Raw genomic sequence first — 17,826 nt, 5'->3', positions numbered from 1 at the left:
GGGGGGAGAAGCGGGCGCTTTTATGAGGGCCCCTGAACAGAGGCTGAGAGTGACCAAACACCACTCTAGAAAGAGAGCGGCTATCCAAACGTTGTCCTGTCCTCCTGCAGGAAGACCCCAGGGCCGAAGCCAAGCCGTATGACGTGGCGCGGATGGTACAGGTGCCCCAGGGGACAGCGGGCACCGTCCTGGACGGGGTGAATGTTGGCCGAGGCTACGGCCTGGTGGAGGGCGACGACAGGAGGCACTTTGAGATCACCAGCGTCGCCGTGGACGTCTGGCACATCCTGGAGTTCGACTACAGCAGGCTCCCCAAACAGAGCATCGGGCAGTTCCACGAAGGGGACGCCTATGTGGTCAAGTGGAAGTACATGGTGAGCTCCGCAGGTTAGTGAGTGCGGCCGGAGGTGCAGGCTGGGGGGGGAGGCGTGGCCTACGGTCCCTGCTGCAGGGTGCCATGCCCCACGCCGGTCACCCGCTAGGGAGACCCTCTGACTACCCCTTCCAGACTAAAAGAAGCCAGCGAGAGTGGCTGCCAAGCCACAGCGTCCCCCCTCTGCGGTGTTTCCTTTCTCTAAGGCCCGCGCCTCAGGCCCCTCTCCAGTCCCCAGGTTTTCTGGGAAAGTGATGATTTACCTCCCAATGGTATTTTCCAGGCGGCCATGTGCTGCTTACATTAATGTCATCAAGTAAAGCAGGCCTGGATGATTTAAGGGGAGGAATGCGCCAGTGCGGAACTCTAGTGAATGCACACACGGGACATTATGAGCCGAAGGGGAACCCGAGCTGGGCACGCCCACCCGCGGTGGGAGCTGGCAGAGTCGAGGCGTCGTGCAAGCCCTTCTTTTCCCTGTCGTTGAAATGCACTTCATACCACAAGCTTCTCAGGGCGCTGGAAGGGAGGAGAGCGAGGTGGGCGTCACTAAGCCTGTTCACCGGCACCGTTTATTGGGCAGCTACTCTGTGTAACAGGCACTTTTTAGGGGCTAAATAAAATGTGCGACCCTGCCTTTAGGAAGCGTATGGTATAAATGGCAATACGGCCAGTGCAGTAAACGATGACGGGACCTCGCCTGGTTGAGGAGAGCGGGAATCCGGAGAGGGGAGAGCGGGCAGACCCAGACGGGCAGCGAGGGGGCGGGGCGTCGCGGTGGGCGGGGCATCGCGGTGGGCGGGGCATCATGGGAGCAGGACAGGACGTGCCATGGGGTAGGGTGGAGCGGGATGTCACAGGGTACCATAGGGTGGGGCTATAGGGAGGGGCGTTGTGTGGTGCCCTGGGGCGGGGCTACAGGGCGGGGTGTTGTAGGGTGTCCTGGGGCTGGGCCCTGCAGCCGGCGGTGCGGGGCATGTGGCCATCGTGGGCCTCGGAAGGCCGCACGTTGTGGACCGTGTCCTGCAGCTCAGCGCTGCAGCGTTTTCTGCGCCATGAGCCTCCGGACCTCTCGGCTTGGCTGAGGACTGAGGGTCGAGTAACCCGCCTGCCTTCTCGGTCTGGTAGTCAGATTAGAGCAGGGAATGTTCAGACTCCAGGGTCTATGGCCGTTCCTGGTGCACTGGCCGCAGGTGACGCTGATCCAGCCTCTGCGTCATTGCGCCCCACATCTCCCACGTCCTCGGCAGGGCCTGTGCACACGACCCGGTAAGCCCGAGACGTTCCGAGTGGGCGCAGCAGAAGCAGCGGGTGCAGCAGCAGCGGAGGCCTCAGCTCTGCTGGGCCAACCTTGGCCGTCTGCACGGGCGCAGGGGACACTCCGGGAAGGGAGCAGTGGCATCCAGGGAAGGGTGGGCCGGCCGTCAGGGTTTTCCCCAGCAAGGGGCCAGGTCTATTTGTAAGGCTGATCCAGATGCAATTGGGCCTCCATAAATTGCCTTCTGCTGTCAGACTGCTCCACCAAGAACATTTCTTCACACCCCAGTTTGCTGTTTTCTCTCCACTGAGAACCATTCACCCCAAACTTACTTTCGAAAGTATTTTTGCAGACCTGGGACATCAGTGCTTTAAATTAGGCATCTGAACAGGATTTAAAGAAAGAAGTTGTGTATACAATCAAATGTGGGTGTGTTAAGAAAATTATAAGGAAAATTAGTGAAAAGTCTGTTTTATGAAATATTTTTAAAGAAATGCAATTCTATTATAAGTATCTACACTCAAGTGTACTTTAGAAAGATAGGATATAAATGTTAGTTATGCAAAAATATATCTTTATACAGGGTATCTGAGTGCTAACAAATTTTAAGGTATATATAAATGGTTCTGATCTATTTAAACATATCCCCCCCCCCCATAATCTAGTTGATACCACTAGTTTTCACTACTTTGAAGAATGGGATTGCTATTCTAAGGCAAAGCTGTGTTCCTATGTAGATTAGCAGAAATTTCAATTGAGTGGCTCCCAAATGAATTGGGGAAATTTACAGTCTATTCATTGTTGGTTCGTAGTTTACTTTGCCCACTTTAAAAATACACAAATCTGCCCAGTTCAGATCCGCAGTAGATGGCACTAAAGGCTGTGCTCATTCAAAATACTTTCAGAAATCATCAGTTACGAAGACTGTCTTCTGCAGTACTCGGCTAACACAGGACCAAAAAATTAAATAAATACGGCCTCTGTCTGACTTCTTAAGAACTCAAGATAAATGAGTTTTCTTTCTTCTGGCCTTCAAACCTCACTACAGCTCTGGTTTTGGAAATGGAATCGGAGCTGAGGAAAATTGGGGTGACCAGAGAACCAAAAGTTATTTTAAATAGTTTTTAATGTGCAGGGGTGCTGCAGCCACCTGTGTTATCACAGAGCTGACCCCACATGCAGGGACCAGCTGGGCCCTTGAGTCAACAATCTGGTCTCCTGACCCTCAGCCAAGAAGACCCTGCTACCGGGTCGTCAGGCAGGCCTGCCCTCCACGGGAACCCCATTAGCTGCTTCCCACCCCATCTACATCCCCCCGTCTGCTTTTCTCTGGCACTTATCACATCCTGAAATGATCTTGTTCATCTCCCCCAACTAGACCGTAAGCAGCAACCTTCATCACAGTTAGCTCAGCATCCCAAATGCGTCCTGGGCACATAGTAAGTGCTCAGTAAAGTAACTGGTGAATGAATGAATGAATGAATGAGGGAAATCAGGAGTTAAATGTATTCCTGAAGGTAGAGATTTTGAGGCCCAGCATACGGTCCCAAAATGACCATTTGCCCAATTAACTTTCCATGCCTGCTGTTGGGAGTCTGCCTTGTGGCTGCCGCTGATGTTTTTTGAGCACCTCAGAGCGCGGCCAGACAGTAAGATAATCAGCCCTCCATCCTGGCTGCAGCCCCGGGGAGGGATATTATTGAAATCCCAGATTGTTTGATGAAAGTGATGCATTAGCAATGTATCTGTTCCAGTTCTGACAGGACTTGGAAAGGACTCCCTTTGCTTCTTTTACTGGAAGAGTTCTGACTGTCCAAGTGTTTTCCTTTGTGCTTAAAGGTGGCCAGCTCTCATCTTCAGTCCCTTTTCCCCGCCTGCCAGCCTCTGGCCAGAGTGGCAGGCTCTGGACAGTGAGTGTGTATCTTTGTGAGGCGTCAGCTCTGCTCTCGCCACCACCGTTGCTCTGTCACACCTTTGGGGGGACTTGTGCCCAGGGGTACCCCCATGATTGCGGACGTGTTTCTTAGGGTTCGAGAGGGCCCTTCAGATCAGGGTTCTCCAGTGGGAGCCTCTTGGGCCATTGCCTGGAAGAAAGGTGGTCTTTCTCTTCTCCTGCGGTACCATGTTTGTTCGTTCTGCTTGTGAATGATTTCTTCTCAGCCCCATGCCCAGAGTGATTCTTTACCATTTGTCCTCGCAGTCCCTGGAGAACTGAAATTGCCTCGGTTTGCCTGCTGATCACCTAATCTTCTGCCCTGCTATTTATTTGCAGTGGGAAGTCGGCAGAAGGGAGAGCACTCGGGAAGGGTGGCCGGCAAAGAGAAGTGTGTCTACTTCTTCTGGCAGGGCCGGCACTCAACGGTGAGTGAGAAGGGGACGTCAGCCCTGATGACGGTGGAGCTGGATGAAGAAAGGGGAGCCCAGGTAAGGCCCGGAGGAGAGCTGCACCCCCTGCCCTCCACGGGACCGGGGAGGCGCTGCCTGCGCCCCAGTGACCCGACTCCAGGGAACAAAGCATTTTTCAGTCTGATCTGGCTCTCCAGAGAGTAGGCTGCTCAGACTTCACCTCCCACTGCCCGGCCAGGATCACTGCGCAGTTGTAATATGATTTTAAGCAAAACGTTCTATCTGTAAATAGGAAGATCCCAGAACAAATACAGATGGCTAAGGGTATATTTTTAAGTTTCCATCCAACTAACAATTTTTTTTTTAATGAAATAAAGAGGCGTCATTTTCCACTTCTAAAATTGGTAGAACATTGGCCAGGAGGCAGGAGGAGAAGTGTTGCTCAGTACAGCCATTCTCAAAAGCAGTTTCGGCTCAGGAATCCAAAAATGCTTGTAAACTTCAATCAGTTATTCCGCTTTCACAAATCTATCCTAAGGAAATATCAGAGATTATTGTTAAAATGAAGTACGCTTAGGTAATCCGTGTTCCTCACAGCAGCCTGAGTGATTTTTCTAGCATGTGATCAGATTGGGTCACTGCTTCCACCACGCTTAGATGATTGTCTAAATGGCTCCCCAAGTGGTCTCCAGGACCTCTGTGGTTAGCCCTGCCCACTCTCCATCCTCCTCCTCCACTCTGTGCCTGTCCCAGCTGCTCTAGCCGCACCATCTTCTTGCTTTCCTCAGACAACCTCATCCCACCTGCCTCAGGGCCTTTGCACTGTTTCCCCTAGTACCACATGCAGCCCTCAGCACACAGGTTTCTCTTCAAATGTTGCCACCCCTTATATCCAAATTCCTCCTCATCTCCCCAACAGTCTTGTCTCCTTTCTGTGCTTTGTTTTCATAGCACTTACCACTACATAAAACTATATAGCTATTTCATGAGCTTATTCATTATCTCCATTCCCCCACAAGCATGAAAAGACAGCGTCTGTCTTGTCTGAGTCCCCATTTTAACCCCAGAGCCTGCATCAGGCCTGACACTTAACTATTCTTTTGTAAACATTTCTCTGTACCCTCTGGGTTATCTCTGCCTCAGGTCCTATTCTATATTACCAGTAATTAAGAGTTTGAAGAGTATGGCATCATGTTCGAATATTTTTGCTGTCTTAGATGAATGGTTAGCAATAGCACAGAGGGAAGAGAACAGAGGAATTTTCTCCAGAAATAGATCAACACTTGCTTAGCCTTCCAAAGCCCTAGGAACCAATCATTTTTCCCTAAAAAATAATATTGAAATGCATATTTTCTACCATAAACTGTATTTAAAAAACAGTCATTAGCAACAATTCCATTTTAATGTATTTCTAATAGTGCATGATCTCAGCTGGCTTTTGTTCTGTTTTGTTTATTTGGTAAAATCTATGTTGTCTTTATTTGGGATGAGCATGTTTTAATCATGTCTTCAAAATCATCCCTAGAGTTTTGAGCTTTAAGCACTTCATTTTTTATCAGTCCAACGGATGGAAATCGTTTTAGACATGTAAAACATTGCCACAAGATGGAACTTGCTTATGTGAAATGGGGCCTGAGATTGATAAGGCAACTCATAGGAAGAAACGCTTCCTGCCCTTTACTGCTGCAACACTGCAGGCTCCATAAACAATTTCCTCTTGAAGGGAAAACTTTGTCTTGTGAAAAAATGAGAGTGAGGTGAATCACCCTAATGTTATTTACCTGGCTTCCTGGGAAGCTGGGTGTCACGGCTCATCCCTTGGTAAGGAGGCTCTTAGAATGGATGTAAAAGGTACATTTTTTCCCTCAGAATTGCTCTGTCAGTGATTAGTCATTGTCAGTGCCCAGAGGTATGCTTTGTTAAAAACGTGCTCAGATCACTTACAGTACGCTGACACTGTGGAAAATATCAACATCCATGTTTTAAATGAAGATTTGTTGACATAGAAAAACATTAAGTAAGGGAAAAAACAGCGTACAAAGCAACATAAAACAACAAACCTATTTTTGGTTAGAAAAAAATCTGTGTCTGGAAAATACTTTGCAAGGAAGTCTATGCCCTTGAATTTTAATAGCGATTGTCTTTAGATAATAGTAATATCATTGGCATTTTGATTTTTTCAAAATTTCTGTACTAGCATGTGTTTTTATGATTTTGAACATCCAATAAATGTTGGGGTTTTTTTTTTTTTTTAATATGATTATGTTTCCAGGTCCAGGTTCTCCAGGGGAAGGAGCCCCCTTGTTTTCTGCAGTGTTTCCAGGGGGGAATGGTGGTGCACTCGGGGAGAAGAGAAGAAGATGAAGAAAATACACAAAGTAAATCACTTTTACTGTTGGAATTAGATTTTTTTCCTCTCTCCCGTAAGGCATTTTTATAGCCAAGGGGACTTAAAGAAAGCCTTTCCTCATATGGCCGTGGCTTACCCTCTGAAAGTCTCCTAATGTTTGCCTTATAAATCAGCTTTATGAGGCGCTCATAAGCCCCCTTGGAGCTCACTGCAGAGCCCAGCTTCGCAGGCAGGAGCCTGGATGATTACTTCATACTGAACTGAAACCTCACTTGGATCTCCTATTATAAATCATGAGATTTTTGTTGACCGGCATCCAGAAAATAAAAGCTTAACTTTAGAGCCTTTTAGAAAAAGCCTGTTACATGACTTAACTAGGTATTTTATACATTTTTGTAAAAATGGATTTTCTGCGCCATGTGCTTTAGGCAACCTGCTTCTCCAAAAGGATTTGCTTTCTGGAAGGGCAGAAAGGGGGGACCCTGTCATTGACTCAGCCCGACTTCCTGCCACGGGCAGGCCAGCCTGGGCCCTAGCTCTGTCCCATTCCACCCTGGAAATGCTAGAGCCCCCATCTTTCTAGAATGGCAGGTTTCCCATCGGCGCCGTCCATCCTAACTCTGTACCGCCGGCGCCCCCTGCAGGTGAGTGGAGGCTGTACTGCGTTCGAGGAGAAGTTCCCATGGAAGGGAATCTGCTGGAAGTGGCATGTCACTGTAGTAGCCTGAGGTCCAGGACGTCGATGGTCGTTCTCAACGTGAATAAAGCCCTCATTTACCTGTGGCACGGATGCAAAACCCAAGCCCACACGAAGGAGGTGGGGAGGAGCGCAGCAAACAAAATAAAGGAGCAGTGAGTATCGCCTCCACCCCGAGGGGCTTCCTGGGGAGACCCGGTGAATGATCTCGGTCCCCAGTAGGTTAAGGCTAAAGGGATTTCGAAGAGTCCCAGGGAGAACCCCCTGAGTGCTTAAAGTGACTTCAGCAAGGGATGTTGATAAATATGTCAGCCAACTCAGCCGTTCCAAATAGAGAGAACACACAGCTCATCCCACACCTCCAGAGTTGAGGCCTCCCCCCACTTTCTGAGGATTGACCAGCTCACGTAGGAAACACCGAAGGACAGCTTGGAGGTCAACGGAAATGACCCCAGCCAGTACTTTCTGTTCTTCCTTTATAGGCATAAGTCAGTGTTGGAATTACAAAGCTTGGGGTCCTTTGATATTTAAAGAGAGCAAATTCCAAATATCTTTAGGAATTCGGAGTCTTGGCAGAACAGTAGGGTATTAAACACTTAGCTGAGCAAGTCTGTGAAGTCACCACCTGCGTCTGAGCCTTTTTAGAGAGTGACCATATTTCCCTGTTCTTAAAGGCCAACCCCAGGCCCAGGGTTGCTGGATCTCTGGGGCGGCCCTTGGGCACCAAGGGTTGGGTGGGTCCAGAGGCTGCCCTGCCTCCCAGGCAGGCACCCATGGTGGTTACTTGAAAAGATAAAGCCCACTGTGGCACGACATTAAATGAGGGATTCAGGGTGGAAGTAAGAGTGAAGTTGGGAGAAACTGGGCAAAGCCTAGTGCCCCAGAGGTATACTGTACTGGCCTCGTCACCATCCAGAGGTGGCCTGCAGAGGAGGCCCTGTCCTTCCTAGAAGCCCAAGCAAAGTGGGAATCACAGCAGTCAAAGGAATCCCCCGCTGCTCAGGTGTCCCAGCTCCCTGTCCTGAGACCTGGAGGACCTATAGCATCCCTGCCGTGTACCAGCAAAGCGTGATCGGTAAACGCGTCCTCTGGGGACCGAAGCAGTGCAGCCTGGGTGCGCTTCCCTGTGGTTGCTGTGGAACCTGGTCCTGCATGGAGAAGCCCGTAGCAGAGTGGGGGCAGTGGTCCTCCTGCAGGCGCAGATCCCGGGCAAAGGGTTGAATCTCAATACGCAATCTCTGGGCTGGGCCTGGGGTGGGGAAGGAGGCCCGTGACTGGGAGGACAGCCAGCAGAGTGCATGAAGGTATCCACAGGCGCCCAGTGGTTTCTCACTGGACCTCATTCACTTACTCATTCATTCATTCATTTGCCCAGTATTTACCAGATCCCCGCTTTGGGCCAAGCACTGAATCAGGGACCAGGGACTTAGCAGTGAGCACACCGAGGTCTCTGTCCCCATGAGGCTCACATTGCAGCTGCAGAGAAGGACAAGCAATGTTAAATATATATGCTTATGTATAAAAATATACATAGTATATACAATTGGGCAGACCTCCCCAAGGGCAAGGCCAGCCACCACCACCCCCCACACACACTGGGGAGCAGTGTTGCATTCGGTAGTGGGAACTGCTCTTGGAGAGTTGGAGAAAGAAGGTGCACTGATGCCGATGGCACCTCGAATCCCTCTCAGGGCCTGTGACCGCGACTGGTCTTTCTCCCCGCAGGTGCCCCCTGGAAGCAGGACTGCACAGCAGCAGCAAGGTCACCATTCACGAGTGCGAGGAGGGGTCCGAGCCCCTGGGCTTCTGGGACGCCCTGGGGAGGAGAGACAGGAAAGCCTACGACTGCATGCTGCAAGGTGATGAAGCACGCTGCACCGCTCCCCTTCCTAGGGACTCGCCCGCTGCCTTAGTCCATCAGTATTTGTTGAGCGCATACCACATAGAACACACAATGAGTTAAACCTAGGCTAGTTTTGCAGAGATCTACAATGCAATAAGGAGGCTAAATAACGTATGTGATTAATCATCATGCAAAATTTTAAAAAATGTGTTATATATCATAAAAGAGGTACTGGTGAAGAAAGCTGACATTTAAAAGGCAAAAGCTCCTTCCACCAGGAAAAATCAGATGTGGCTCCGTGGAAGAGATGGCATTTGCATGGTGCCTTGAAGGATGGTATAATTGGAAGGGAAGATTCCAGGACACCAGATGAGCAAGGATGTAGTTTGATGCTGGCTTTTCTTAAAATGCAGATTAACTTAGGAAGAAAAGCTAACATTTGTGAAGCAGTGAACAAGAGCTGGGTACTCTCTGAGCACCTTATGTATATTAACCCATTTAATCTATACAACCCAGCATTTAACCATTTTACAGATGAGGAAACTGAAGCACAGAGAACTTACCAACTTGCCCAAAGTTGGGCAGCAATGGAGTATACCCATAACTGCTCCATTATACTGCCTCTTGCTTTTTTAAAGCTATGATAGCTTTTTAAGCATAATACATATTGATGACAGGAAAATGTTTGAAGGCACAGACAAGTTAAGAAAGAGAATCAGTCACTTATAATCACCCCCCTCAGAGGTAACTGAAATTAACATTTCTCCCTAGTATACGTGGTATATTTTTTAAAATAAAATCTGGATTTTATTATACCAACAGTTTTGTAATATGCTTTTCCCTCTTAATTTATTATGACATTTTCCCAAGTTGTTGATATTGTGACTTGAAATGACAGCAGGGTGTGTGCAGTGCATACGTGCTACTCATTACGTGGTTGGGGACCTGAGTTATTTCCAGTTTTTCTCTTTTATGTAATAAGGCAGTTGTGAACAAATTTTAAAATAGTTATCTGCAGTCATTCCTAATTAAGGTAAATTCCTAGATATAGAACTGTTGGGCTAAAGTTCTAAAGATCTGGGGACCAGGTTTCCCCAGAACATCACCAAGTTTCATTCTTGTAACTTGTAAACTGGGCACACCATCTTTGTCCTCTTTGCCAAATTGATGGGGGACAACTGACATCTGAACATTGTTCTAACTTAATTTTTTTTAATTAGGATTACTGTTAAACACCCACACATATATATCCTAGCCATTTGTGTTTCTCCTCCGGTGAATGTTTTATTTGTGCCTTTTACACATTCTTACCAAGGTAGTTATCTTTTTCCTTATTACTTTCCTTCATGTTGCTTTGTTTTACAAATATTTCCCATTTGGTTACTTGCCTTTTCATTGTGTTTGGTATTTTTGCTACAGTGTAATGTTTCATTTTTAGTAGTCAGTGCATAAGTCTCCTTCCTTTCAATTACTTCTGTAACCATTACGACTTTTAAAAGCCTTCCCTGCCCACAAACGCAGAGAAATCCTGCCCGTTTTCCACTAAGTCTTTGATGATTTCATGTTTTGCGTTAATTTTTCAATCTATCTGGGATGTACTTTGATGCATATGTTCTCTTTAGCTTTGTTCTCTTTTCTTTCCAAGATCCTGGAAATTTTAACTTCACACCCCGCCTGTTCATCCTCAGCAGCTCCTCGGGAGATTTCTCGGCCACGGAGTTCATGTACCCGGCCCGAGACCCCTCTGTGGTCAACTCCATGCCCTTCCTGCAGGAAGATCTGTACAGCGCACCTCAGCCAGGTAAGGCCACGGGAGGAGCGGGCCTCGCGGCTGCAGGGAGGTGCCCCTTCCCCGAAGCCTTTCCATTCTCCCCCGGCATCAAGCAGGTTCTGTTTGCCAGAACTCGCCTTATAGCCTCCCCTTTAATCCTCACACCTGTGGTCAGAGAAGCCGGAACTCGGCTACTTAACCTGGTCAGGTGTCAGTGCATTGGCTGAGCACGCGCACGTGTTCTCAGAAGCTGGAGTCATGGTTCCCTGAAGGCGGGAACAGCCCAAATGTCCCTCGAGAAATGAATGGCTAAACACGCTGTGGTCTAGCCGTACGGTGGGATATCAGCCAGCTATGAAAGAATGAAGTCCTAATACACGCTACAGTGGGGGTAAACCTCAGAAACGGGGCTCTGCGTGAAAGAAGACAGACACAAAAGGCCACTTTTTAACCCTGTTCCATTTATATGAAGTGTCCACGTGCAGTAAATCCATAGCGGCAGGAAGCAGATGGGTGTGGCCAGGGGCCAGCGGGGAGTGGCCTGTAGGCCATTCAGCCATGCTCTTTGGAGATGACCATGCTGACCCTCCTTGGGGCCCCTGTGTCCTGCATTCCCCCCCGCCCCGGGTCATCTCGGGAAGGCCCTGCAGGCCTGCAGGTGAGTGAGGCAAAGAGAGAAGAAGCACAGAGGCCCTTCCATCTTTCTCCAGGCTTCTCCTGTTTTAACTTTGAAAGGATGCTGGTGTGATGGGGGCCCTCTGTCCTGTGCCTCTGAATCCACTGGCCAAAGGGATTTCCCCTCCTGCTGCCTTCCTCAGGGGAGAGAAGGCGGGGGAAGCACCCTTTGTGTTCCAGGAGGTGTGACAGGGAAGTGTCTAAGAAAGAGCCTGACGGTCTGTCTGTCTGTCTGTCCTCCCCCTCCCAGCACTCTTCCTGGTGGACAACCACCACGAGGTATACCTCTGGCAAGGCTGGTGGCCCATCGAGAACAAGATTGCCGGCTCTGCCCGCATCCGCTGGGCCTCGGACCGCAAGAGCGCCATGGAGACGGTGCTCCAGTATTGCAAGGGTGAGCCGGGCCCCTGCGGGAGGCTGAGCCCCGGGCACCCAAGCAGGGACCCCCGCCCCCCCCAACCGTCAGTAGGCTGCAAGGTGAGCTGGGACCCGGGCTGGGGGGGGCCATACCTGGAGGTAAACACTCCGTGGCAATTTCCTGCAGCCCCGGAATCCCAGCCCAGTCTCCCCACGGCCCCTTTCCTTCCTGCGTGATTCTGCCAGCGCTGATAAAACTGGGCAGACAGCGATGAAAAAAATTTTTTCTCCTTTAACTTTTTAAGGCTATTAATTTTTGAAGTTAGCTGCTTCTCAGATGCCAGCATGGAGGAGAATTATTTTTTCTCGTTTATAGCAAGAGGCCATCTGAGTTGTCATCCCAAGGGTTGAAGTCTGCAGTGCGGAATGCCCCGAGCTGATTAAAACCCTTGAGCACGCAGGATTACTCGTGCTGTGTGACAAGCAGACTCCCCCACAAGCCATCACCTGCGGGCCATGCTGCACTGTCCCGGGAGAGAAATCACCCTGACTCTGGCCGCAAAGCCAACGAGAGCCTTTTTATCATTTATTACTGTTTTTAGCATTATCACTGAAAAGAAAGACCCTTCATAAATTCATGGCTTCTTACTATATAGTCCACCGGAAATTTGTAGCCTTTTCAGATGAAATGAAGATGCCAGTAATTAATTTATCTGAACTTGGGGGTTTTATTGATTCTTTTAATATCACTGAGGAGGTACAATAAAGTCTCTTCTCACTGAGTTCTTTAGTAATAAAAAACTGTTTAAGTCACACTGGATACCCCATGTGCTGTCATGAGGTGCTTACTCTGTGCTGAACTCGGTCCTGCATTTGGGAACCAGAGCGGTCCTAGAGGTGGACTCAGGAGGAAGCGGGTACCCCTGCCTAGAAGCCACAGGAAGGCGCTCTTCCCCTCCAGGGATCCAGAGCAATTTTGTCAGGGTCAGAAAATATCCTGACTTCAGGTCAATGACACCACTGCAGACGTATAAAATTGACATAACTAAAAAAAATAAAATTAACATACTCTATCAGCATCATCATCCAGCCATGATTACAAACTTCCCTTTTACACATTAAGTCAGGAGCTCTGAACCAGAGAAAGCAGATAAAGACAGGGTCTGTGGGCCCAGGCTGGGTCTGCTAACATCTGCATCCTGTGGCATTGCAGGAAAAAACCTCAAGAAGCCACCCCCCAAGTCCTACCTCATCCACGCGGGTCTGGAGCCCCTGACGTTCACCAACATGTTTCCCAGCTGGGAGCACAGAGAGGACATTGCCGAGATCACCGAGAGGGTAAGTGGCGACCCTGACCCCGACCCTGACCCGCGCCAGCGGCCCAGCTGTGGGCGGATTCGTCCCCCTGGAGATAAGCATCCAGCTGCATTTCAGAGCGAAAGAATGTTTTCCCTTTTACATACATAGAATTTTAGTGTAGGAAGAGAAAAATAGTTTAAGTATTTTGGTAATTTTCTACATATGATGCTCAAGTTAAAAAATTTTAAAAGGAAAGGTGAATTTTGTGATTTTGAAGAAGCTGTATAAATAAAAACTAGTATCTCTGCATTCTGGTAGCTGAAGACCTGTCACCTCACATTACTTGCTTCTCTGGGTCCCTGTAAGACACACAAAAAAAGCCTCCTGTTTCACCTGTTAGCTTTGTGAGGAGGAGAAACAAAACGAATCTGATGAATTCATGTGTTCACATAACTAAATGAATGAATGGATTGTGAATCACTCAGATTAGCTCATTAATTTTTTTCTTTTACTAAACCACCTGCTAAAACCATATGAGACATTTGTCATAGCCTCTATTTACCAAACTCTGTGATTACCGGGAGTGTTATGGAAAAGAAGAAGCTTACCACAGTGTATTAGTCAGGGGTCTCCAGGGACACGGAACTGGCAGGAGATGTGTCATATATTATAAAGCTGTCTCATGCGACTGCAGGTATGGGCAAATCCAAATTCCAGAGGGCAGGCTGCACGTGGGAAACTCCAACGAGGGTTTTCCATGAATGCCCCAGGAGAAAGAAGCTGGCTGGCTGAAGGGGAGATGGAAATTCTTCCTGACTGCTGAAATCATCACCTCTACCATTAAGGCTTTCAACAGACTGGACGAGACGCCTCTCATTGTTGAAGGCAGTCCCCTCAGTTGATTGTAGATGAAATCAGCCATCAGTGCTGTCAACTTACTGGTGATTTATGTCCAGGAAGTGTCCTCACAGTTACCACCAGCCCAGTGCTTGCTTGGCGAACCCAGCTGGACCATTACTTGGCCAAGTTGCCACACGAATTTAACCATCACACACAGCTATCTACAGTTTCTTAATTTATGGGTTTCTACATTACTAGCAATAGCAATTCCAAGGGTTTTGTGGTCTGGTAGGGAGTAGGTTTGCTTGGTTTGGGTTTTGTTGCTGTCATGCAGTTCTGTTTCTCTAGGGGAAATGAGATGAGTATATTTAAGGTGGCCTGAACAATTTTAAACAAAAATCAAGTTCAGTCCTGCATACCCGTTGTTCTAGTTTGCTAGCTGCCGGAATGCAACACACCAGAGATGGATTGGCTTTTAATAAAAGGGGATTTATTTTGTTGTTTCTTCAGAGGAAAGGCAGCTAACTTTCCACTGAGGTTCTTTCTTACGTGGAAGGCACAAGATGGTCTCTGCTGGTCTTCTCTCCAGACCCCTGGGTTCCAACAACTTTCCCTGGGGTGACTTCTTTCTGCATCTCCAAAGGCCTGGGCTGAGCTGCTTGTGCTGAGATGAGGAATGCTGAGCTGCTTAGGCTGTGCTACATTGCATTCTCATTTAAGCACCAGCCAATTAAGTAAAATGTCACTCATTGCAGCAGACACGCCTCCTAACCGACTGCAGATGTAATGAGCAACAGATGAGGTTCAGGTACCATTGGCTTATGTCCACGGCAACAAGACTAGGTATGCTCACCTGGCCAAGTTGACAACTGAATCTAACTAATACACCCGTAGACAGAAGCTGTTTCGTGGGTGCACCCGGCGCCGTGGACCCTAACCCAGCTCTGTTCAGCCAGGCCCATCCCATCTCCCTAGGAAAGGGGCTGGTCGCAGGCTCCAGCTTTTGCCACAGAGAGTCAGAGGGAGAAGGTTCTGTTCACCTTAAATTTGTGGTCAGCAAAACCTAAATGCCGTAAGGATTACAAGTATTGTTGCTGCCGCTGGTCTGCATTCAGGGATGTAAATTGCATCCTTTTTCTGAATCCCCTGCAGATAAGGTGGAGACCGCCGTGGGCCGTGTAGGGTCCAGGGTCTCCAGCAGGTGGGCAGTCTGGCTGCCACACCAGCAAATCATCATCATAACTCACATTTACTGAAAACTCGTGCCGGGCCTGGCACTGCTTCAGACTCTTTACTTTGATTTTCTCGATTGGTTTCCACAACAGTCCTTTACGATTCTTCTTCTTACTGCCCCATTTTACCGCTGAAGGAAACTGAGGCTCAGGAGCACAGAGTGGCTCCCCCAGAGTCTTCGAGGTAGTGAGGGAAGACCTCCTGCGTCAGGCCCAGCCTTTGTCTCAGGTCTGCCGGACGCTGGACAGCGGCAGTGGCTCTGCCCCCACCCACCCAAAGAGAAGCACCCAGCCCGGGGTCCCCAGATGAATGCAGGAAGGTGATGCCTCAGGACGAGCTGTCCAGATTAAATGAGCACCACGGTGAAAGAAGACATAAACTCAAAAGCCAGATCCAGCCCCAGCATGCCCTAGATGCATCTTCTTACTTTCTTTTTCTACTGTGGGTTAAGACCTGGAGGGGTAAAGGCGTGATTTCTTTTGAGCTTAATTGTTTTCCAAATAACTTTTTTAAAAATTCCATTATTTGGCTGCTTCTGGCATTAAGACTTCGAATTAAATAATCTCATACTATAATCAACACATGGGATGCTCACTAAACGTGTTTTCCCGTGGCAGTACTGAGAACTGGATTTATTCTCAACTTTGCGTTGGAGTGAAAAAACATTTAGAAATTGGGGAGGACTGCAGGACTTGGGGCAAGTCCCGCACATTTCAGAGGCTCCACTTTCTCCGCGGTGAAATGCAGCTGGTTGTCCCCTGCCTCCCTGCTTGCTGGGATGGGGCAGGGTTCGCTGTCTGCAAGCGCTTCGTCCCGCTGTCCAGGTGTGGGACCCAGCAAGCTCCTCTCTGCCCCCCTCTCTAGGATACGGAAGTTTCTAACCAGATCACCCTCGTGGAAGATGTCTTGGCCAGGCTCTGCAAGACCGTTTATCCACTGGCTGACCTCCTGGCACGGCCGCTCCCCGAAGGGGTAGACCCTCTAAAGCTTGAAATTTATCTGACCGATGAAGACTTCGAGGTAGGTGTTCTGGGGAGGCGGAGAGGGGCAGATGGAGCAGCGAGCCCGGGCCATGCAGCCGTGCGCTCACCTGCGGGTCTCCTGTCCCACTTCCTGCAGTTTGCACTAGACATGACCAGAGCGGAGTACCACGCCCTGCCTTCCTGGAAGCAGGTGAATCTGAAGAAAGCCAAAGGTCTGTTCTGAGCACCCGGCCACTCGCCAGGAAGGAGCAGGCATTATCCTGCCGTCACTTCCAGTACCACTTGGACCAGGAAAATGGCTTTTTTTTTTTTTTTTTGGACTGGTATTTTATAAAAATGTATTTTTTCATCAGGGTTTTCAAAACCTGACTTTATTAGCTCTCCTCTCCTGTCCTGGAGTTGTGCATTTTGTAAGTGTTTCAGAGGACTCTTTGGAAACGTTCTTTCCACAACTCAGCAGGTGAAGTTCATAAAAATATCTTTGATGTGCACTTAAGCAGTGGGTCCCCAGCAGCAGCTGCAGCCCTTTCCTCTTATCCCAGCCAGGCGTTGCCTAATTTTTTTTTTTTTGAAGCAGTTCTCTTTATAAAGTGTTATTTTCATAGTTTGTGGATTCTAAAATATATATATATATTTATATAAACACCATATAAATCGAGTATGTATTTAACAAAGCAATATGTATTCATTCACTTTTCGGATCTCTTCAGTGTCAAAATCATATTAAAAAGTAGATGGAGCTGCTTCTATTGAATTAGCTCTCCCACCGATATGTATCTTTACACACGTTCCGAAATGTTTCCTATGATGTTAGTTCTGACTTGTTCTGAGTACTGCTGCAGGTGCTAGCATGAACAAAGAATCTGTATGTAATGGCATGGACTCTTAGGAATCTATGCGAATCCACCTCTCTACCTTAATATTTCCCCCAAAAATGTATAGTGCCTTGTTTTTATGTACAGTTTATATACTGAAAAGTTTGGTCTGCAATTTTGATGATGGTTTGGAACATTATCTCCAATTTTACTTTAAAACAGTAGAAATAAAAACATCTCAATTTCTAATACCTGTTGTAAACATGAAACATGTCTCTTTGGAATACAGGACTCCAAAATAAAAACTTCAGAATAAACACAAAATTAATCAATTGGTTTACCTTGAATTTCAAGCATGTTCCTTTCTGAAAAATATTGTGTGTGTGCAAATTGTTAGCCTAGAACCAATATTTCACCATTAAAGATTAACTGCTGTAATTTTGTGTTTCATTTAGGGAAAGATTTTATACAAAGGTAATAAGATTAAATAGACACTAATCCATAAAATTAGTTCTAACATCGTCACATAGATGCATGATCATCATTTCTTAGTACATTTCATCAATTTAGGAAAAGAACTAGCAAAACAACAGAAAAAGATATAGAATGTTAATATAGAGAAAAAAATAAAAATAATAATAGTAAAAAAAAGAAGACACAAACAAACAAACAAAAAATTAGTTCTAAATACTATACTGAAGACATATTTTTGCAAACTACCTTTCATTCAACAGAAACTCTTTATTGCTACAACTGTCGTAACTACTTCTCAAAGCCAGGGTCTTGGTGCCTTTTTTTTTTTTAAGTCTTATATATAAGGCATTTAGGAAACTTAAAAATGAGTCAGAAAACTCTTCACAAGCTCATTTGTTTTTCAAAATCTGAAATCCATGGTTTTGAACATACTCTGTAGACCTACTATGCACTGTCCCCAACCCCTCCCCACTTTTTGGTTTCAGTTTAAACTGTAGAAGACCAGAACATTT

The 17,826-nt window shown here is 47.5% G+C and overlaps 1 protein-coding gene across 18 annotated transcripts in view; it reads left to right on the top strand.

The window, feature by feature from the left end:
* SVIL (supervillin) overlaps positions 1-17,168 on the top strand; it is a 209,602-nt gene extending 192,434 nt beyond the window's left edge. For all 18 annotated transcript variants that reach the window (XM_077152567.1, XM_077152551.1, XM_077152612.1 and 15 more), the window contains 10 exons: positions 111-387; positions 3,904-4,055; positions 6,250-6,355; positions 6,972-7,179; positions 8,750-8,883; positions 10,513-10,668; positions 11,564-11,707; positions 12,884-13,008; positions 15,907-16,062; positions 16,162-17,168. In XM_077152567.1, coding sequence (XP_077008682.1) covers positions 111-387; positions 3,904-4,055; positions 6,250-6,355; positions 6,972-7,179; positions 8,750-8,883; positions 10,513-10,668; positions 11,564-11,707; positions 12,884-13,008; positions 15,907-16,062; positions 16,162-16,248 — 1,545 coding nt within the window. In that variant the 3' untranslated portion in view covers positions 16,249-17,168. The remainder of the gene's footprint in view (positions 1-110; positions 388-3,903; positions 4,056-6,249; positions 6,356-6,971; positions 7,180-8,749; positions 8,884-10,512; positions 10,669-11,563; positions 11,708-12,883; positions 13,009-15,906; positions 16,063-16,161) is intronic.
* The last annotated feature ends 658 nt before the right edge of the window (positions 17,169-17,826 follow it).

The sequence above is a fragment of the Tamandua tetradactyla genome, chromosome 1, assembly GCF_023851605.1.
Source record: "Tamandua tetradactyla isolate mTamTet1 chromosome 1, mTamTet1.pri, whole genome shotgun sequence".
In the NCBI taxonomy this organism is placed as follows: Eukaryota; Metazoa; Chordata; class Mammalia; order Pilosa; family Myrmecophagidae; genus Tamandua; species Tamandua tetradactyla.
This window is presented reverse-complemented; position numbering and strand designations above follow the sequence as displayed.